A 5,000-nucleotide genomic window follows, 5' to 3' on the forward strand; every position below is an offset into this window, starting at 1 on the left:
AGTCTGTTAATTGTTGATTAAAATCAGCAACAGATCACATATAGAGCATGGTAACAGCTACTCTGTCTTTATAAAACAACTGGAGACTGTGTAGGAGCTGATATTTGGGTCTGATAACATTTTATTAAATCGGAATCTGACCTAACAGGATGTGAGTGTTTCTGTGACTTGCTGTTCAGCCTGAAGGCTGCTGGAAACGGCTGGAAACTGTCCGACTTGGCGGCGCCTTTTTGTCACCGCCAACTGTGGCTGCTGGCTGCTCTCGACACGTCAAACAGGCTTAACACACCCACTGACCTAGACTGTCAGTAATTAGTATATAATTAGTATAGAATGTATCTGCTGCATGATTGTGTAATGCCGGTTACACACCAACCAGGCCGACCGTCGGCAGTAAAGCCAGTCTGACTGATCAGTCTCCCCGAGTTGGTCCAAAAAGTTCCTCAGAACACACTGAAGAGACCAGACGTAATACGTCTCCATAACAGCAGGCGGAGCTAATCTGGATTGTTGCCAAAAAATGAAGACCAGCAGCTGATTGGACGAACGCGTCACGTGGGTCTGGTTTCTCCAGAAATTCACAGCCAGACTGTCATGGCGGCTCGTTCAGAATACGATCTCATATTGGACTAAAATAGTTCACCGAAACGTGTTTCTGAAAACATTTGAAGAGAGAAATAGGCCGTGCAGTTGCTGAATCTGTCTTCATTTCAGATCAACAAAGGTCAGTTTAAAAGATTTTACTCAGATTTTGAGACACTGTAGTCACGCTCATCCCGCTCCCCGTTTCCAGGTGAGTCCCGACTGCCCTGTCTCTGACTGTCCTGTCTCTGACTGTCCTGTCTCCGACTGCCCTGTCTCCGACTGTCCTGTCTCCGACTGCCCTGTCTCCGACTGCCCTGTCTCCGACTGTCCTGTCTCTGACTGTCCTGTCTCCGACTGCCCTGTCTCCGACTGTCCTGTCTCCGACTGCCCTGTCTCCGACTGCCCTGTCTCCGACTGCCCTGTCTCCGACTGTCCTGTCTCTGACTGATCAGTCTCCGACTGTCCTGTCTCTGACTGATCATGTCAGGTCGGCCAAAATGAAGGCTGACGGCTCCTCCAACGGACGACGGCACGAACACACCGAACAGACTCGAGTCACCGACCTCGCCAGACTGTCAGACGGCCGATTATCAGGTTGGTGTGTAGTCACCTTAACTCACACTATGTAGTTCTTTTAAAAAAATTATATTTGGATTATCTTTTTAGAAAGGCCTGACCAGGGACTGGGGTTGCAAATTAGCCTACTGGCTAGAAACCTTTCATGCAACATATCTACACATATTGTTATGGCTTTGACTGTGATAATTATGTATGTAAAAAAATATATCATAACACTTTAGGTCAGGCATTTTAGGGGACATAAACACATTTTTGAGTGGAGGGGATCTTTAAAACATCAGTTACCTCCAGCTCATCCTGCTTCCTCAGGTCAATGTCACAGTTGGTGGGCAGACCAAGCTTGGTGGCCAACTTATCAAATGGACAGGATTCCCTCTGCCCCTCCTCTGGCACTTCACTGACGCTCTGATTGGCCGTTCCCCTGGCAGCCTGGTTGAGACCTGTCAGTGGTGGGAAACATTTATTTTCAAAGAACTGCTTTACATCAAAAGTTTGTTATTATAACCAATGATTTCATGATGACGTGATCATGTGATCATGTGATCTCATAATTCAATGCATAATCAGCCAAAGTCTGCATATTTATGCGGGGGCCGCATTTTTTCAAATACGCCGCACTTTCCGAATTCAAATTGCTGATTTCCGCGCAAAATATGCGGGGCTTGCATGATTTTATAATCCCCACTTTTTCATTGCAAAAAAGTCACACATATCTTAGCAGAAAGTTGAAAAATGTTGTATTTGATGTAAGTGACGTGAACATCATTGTAAAGCTGCAAACCCCGCGATGAAGCCACGATGAAACCGCAGTTTTTGCAAGTTCCCGCAATTTCATCGGATAAAATAAAATAAAATCTTTTTAAGAAAACGTGCTGCATAATCAAGGATTTTTGCACGCAACAATCACAAAAAAAACTGCATTTTTCTGGAAGGACTGTCTAGTGTTTTGATGCAACAAACTGCAAAAAGACCATGTTAAGGAACAGAAAGAAAAGAATATGAATAAAAAGTCGAAGGCTCCACAGGTGATATAGTAGTTGGTGTATGTGGTTTGGCAGAAAGTCTCAGTATCCAGTCACCTGTTAGCAGACTGAGAAGTCTCGCAGCTAGTTCAGATCCATCTTCCCTCAGATCAACGTCCTTCAAACCCACTGAGCCAATCACAGACGCAAGAGAGCCAGGAGAGCCAGGGACTTGGCTTCTCTCAACTAGGAGCCAACAGCAGAGACAAAACATGTCAGTAAGCCACGTTAGCCCCCAACGTCGCCTTCCAGGCAGCGCGGCAATGGTTACGTCAATGAAGTTATGTTAGTGTTAAGGTGAGGGTTAGCTGGCTGTAAGGTGACGGTGGAGGCTTAAAACACCACCGAGCCCACAGTGTCTGTCTCTGTAAAGGAGAGAAGACGGCTGGCGAAATTCACAAGTTCACTAAAGGTTGGTATCTATCTCGTGAACACCTTTTAAACAATCACAATCACCGACCCGACTCTTAGCAACAAGCGACTGCGTCTGCTTTAGAAAGTTAACTAGTCGCAAGTTTGCGGTAAAATGCAGTTGGGTTGTCGAGGTCAAAACACCATATGTAGCAGCTGTGAATCAAATACACGTATAATAAATAATGTTATGTCATTGTTTACTCTTACACCCCCCCCCACCGTCGCGACAAATTGCTTTTGAATCTGTGGGAAACACTGAAAAGCCCCTTGACTGGCAAAAGACGTAAACAATCATTTCTCTTTTTTATTGCACTATTTGCACATTAACACTGTACATTTGATCTTTTATATATTATTACTGTATATTTGTTTTTAATATATATGTTAAAGTCTGGATAAAAGATGTTTGTATATCTGGAGTTGTAACAAAAATAATTTCCTCCTGGGATTATTATTATATTATAGAACAAAGGAACAGCTGTTGAATTTCTACGTGCAGTGAAAACTCAACAAAGCGTGGTGTGGCGGGGGAAAAGAAGCCTCAGTCTCCTCACCTGGAATCTTGCTGGGTCTTCCGGGATCCTGTGATGCCTTCAGGAACTTAAGCGCCCTCTCTGCGGTCTCCTGTTCCCTTTTCCTCTTCCTCCCTGGTACCTTCACCCCTCCTCCTCCTCCTCCTCCTCCTCCTCCTCCCTCCTCCATCCTCACCTCATTCTCTGCATTCCTCTTACAGGTCAAAACCAGGTCTATCAGCTGCTGCATCTGAGCCACAAAGAAAAAACATTTCAGTTGACTAAAATAATTAAATTAAAAGAAAATGTAGGGTTTCAAAATAGTCCACATTACCCCCCCACTCGCTTTGTATAAACAGTGGTTGGCGTAAACTCATTTTCCCAGAGGGCCACACTGGAAAAAGAGAATCCCACCAAGGGCCAGACATGGAGAGATTATTGACGGGCTTTTGTTACTGCATGTCACTTTTAGTTTTTAACATTTTGGTAGCTTTTTTCCTCATTTTTGTTGTTTTTTCTGACTTTTTTGTGGCTTTCTCAGACATTTGTCCCCTTTCTGTAAATTTGTTGCTTCTTCTGACATTTCTGTGCGCTTTTTGTCACATTTTTGTTGACATGAAGCCCTACAAAAGTCATCAAAAGCCATCATAGAATTTAGCAAATCAACCAAAACAATGATTACATTTTTGTTTCACAGCCTGAATATTAAACTCTCTGCTTCTCGGGGAATTTCTGAGTCTCGGAGTCGCCAAAATCTGCCAAATTCTGCTTTGAATGTCAGGTAATTACAGTTTAAAAAACACTTTCCTGTGTTTTTGGTTTGGTGCACAACTAGGAGGGCCGAAATTTATGTGAACCCAAATTGATATACGGGCCGGATCTGAATCTGCAAGGGGCCGGATTTGGCCCGCAGGCCTTGAGTTTGACACGTGTTCCAGACATATTTACGCTTGAGCTCTCTACAGCAAGAATTAACAAAGCCTAATCATCAACTATCAGCCTACGGCAGAGATATTCAACAGGGGGTCCGTGACCCCTAGGGGGTCCTCAGACTTAGTGCAGAGGGGCCTCCAAATTATGTTTAAAAAAATGTTTTGAAAGTTTATTTTTTCAAAAAATAAGATAAGTCTGAAAAGATATATTAAAAGGAATTTTAATAGCAAAGATAAATTACCCTATTTATAGCCTAAATTATATTTAAGCATGATTCTTTATATTGTCTTATTTCTGTTTTGCTGTGTCTCACAATGCTGAAAGTGAGTTTTTCTATTCCCACATGTTGAAAGTAGGAGCCACAAAGTCTGGGAACGTAACATGTACGCTGAACAGACAGGGGCTACGAGGTCACCCTAAACTATCTCTCCCAGTGCATTCATTTCTCCGTGGATAGTTGAGACTTCTCACATAGTTGAGATAAACTGGAAGTCTAACCTTGGGGTAGGAAGTGGTACAGAGGGGAAGAAACGTAGTGGCTCCTGAATGTCTACTATGTCTGATCGATTGTAAGAAATGCTGAGTCATGTTTAGGCAGGGGGCATGTCTTTCTATTAGAGATGCACCGATTACATCTTTCTAGACCGATTCCGATTTCTGATTTTCTTTGAGTTAGACCAGCTGATACCGATTTTAGCTGATTCTGATTTCATTTTTTCTAACCACTTTACAGCTCACACACATATTTATTTTCTATCTTTTCTTTAATAGAACATGTTTTGAACAGATAATGGATCACTATAAAATAGAACTATATAAATTACTCCTGGTGGGGGACATTCACACACATCTAAAGAGCAATGTTAGAACCATTTCCTTCTTTTCACATCAGTATCAACTAAAGAAATGTGATTTAGGTTTTTGGTGTCGTCCCTCCACGCCCTACTTTCTCCTT

At 42.8% G+C, this 5,000-nt stretch overlaps 1 protein-coding gene across 5 annotated transcripts in view; it reads right to left on the minus strand.

Annotated features, from left to right (window-relative positions):
• The window catches only part of tasora (transcription activation suppressor a), a 75,628-nt gene that overhangs the window by 29,327 nt on the left and 41,301 nt on the right, over positions 1–5,000 (minus strand). For all 5 annotated transcript variants that reach the window (XM_031301379.2, XM_031301378.2, XM_031301376.2 and 2 more), the window contains exons 16-18: positions 3,155–3,362; positions 2,244–2,372; positions 1,450–1,604 (exon numbers count right to left, since the gene is read on the minus strand). In XM_031301379.2, the coding sequence (XP_031157239.2) occupies positions 1,450–1,604; positions 2,244–2,372; positions 3,155–3,362 (492 nt within the window). The remainder of the gene's footprint in view (positions 1–1,449; positions 1,605–2,243; positions 2,373–3,154; positions 3,363–5,000) is intronic.

Source organism: Sander lucioperca, chromosome 6 (assembly GCF_008315115.2).
Source record: "Sander lucioperca isolate FBNREF2018 chromosome 6, SLUC_FBN_1.2, whole genome shotgun sequence".
Taxonomy (NCBI): domain Eukaryota; kingdom Metazoa; phylum Chordata; class Actinopteri; order Perciformes; family Percidae; genus Sander; species Sander lucioperca.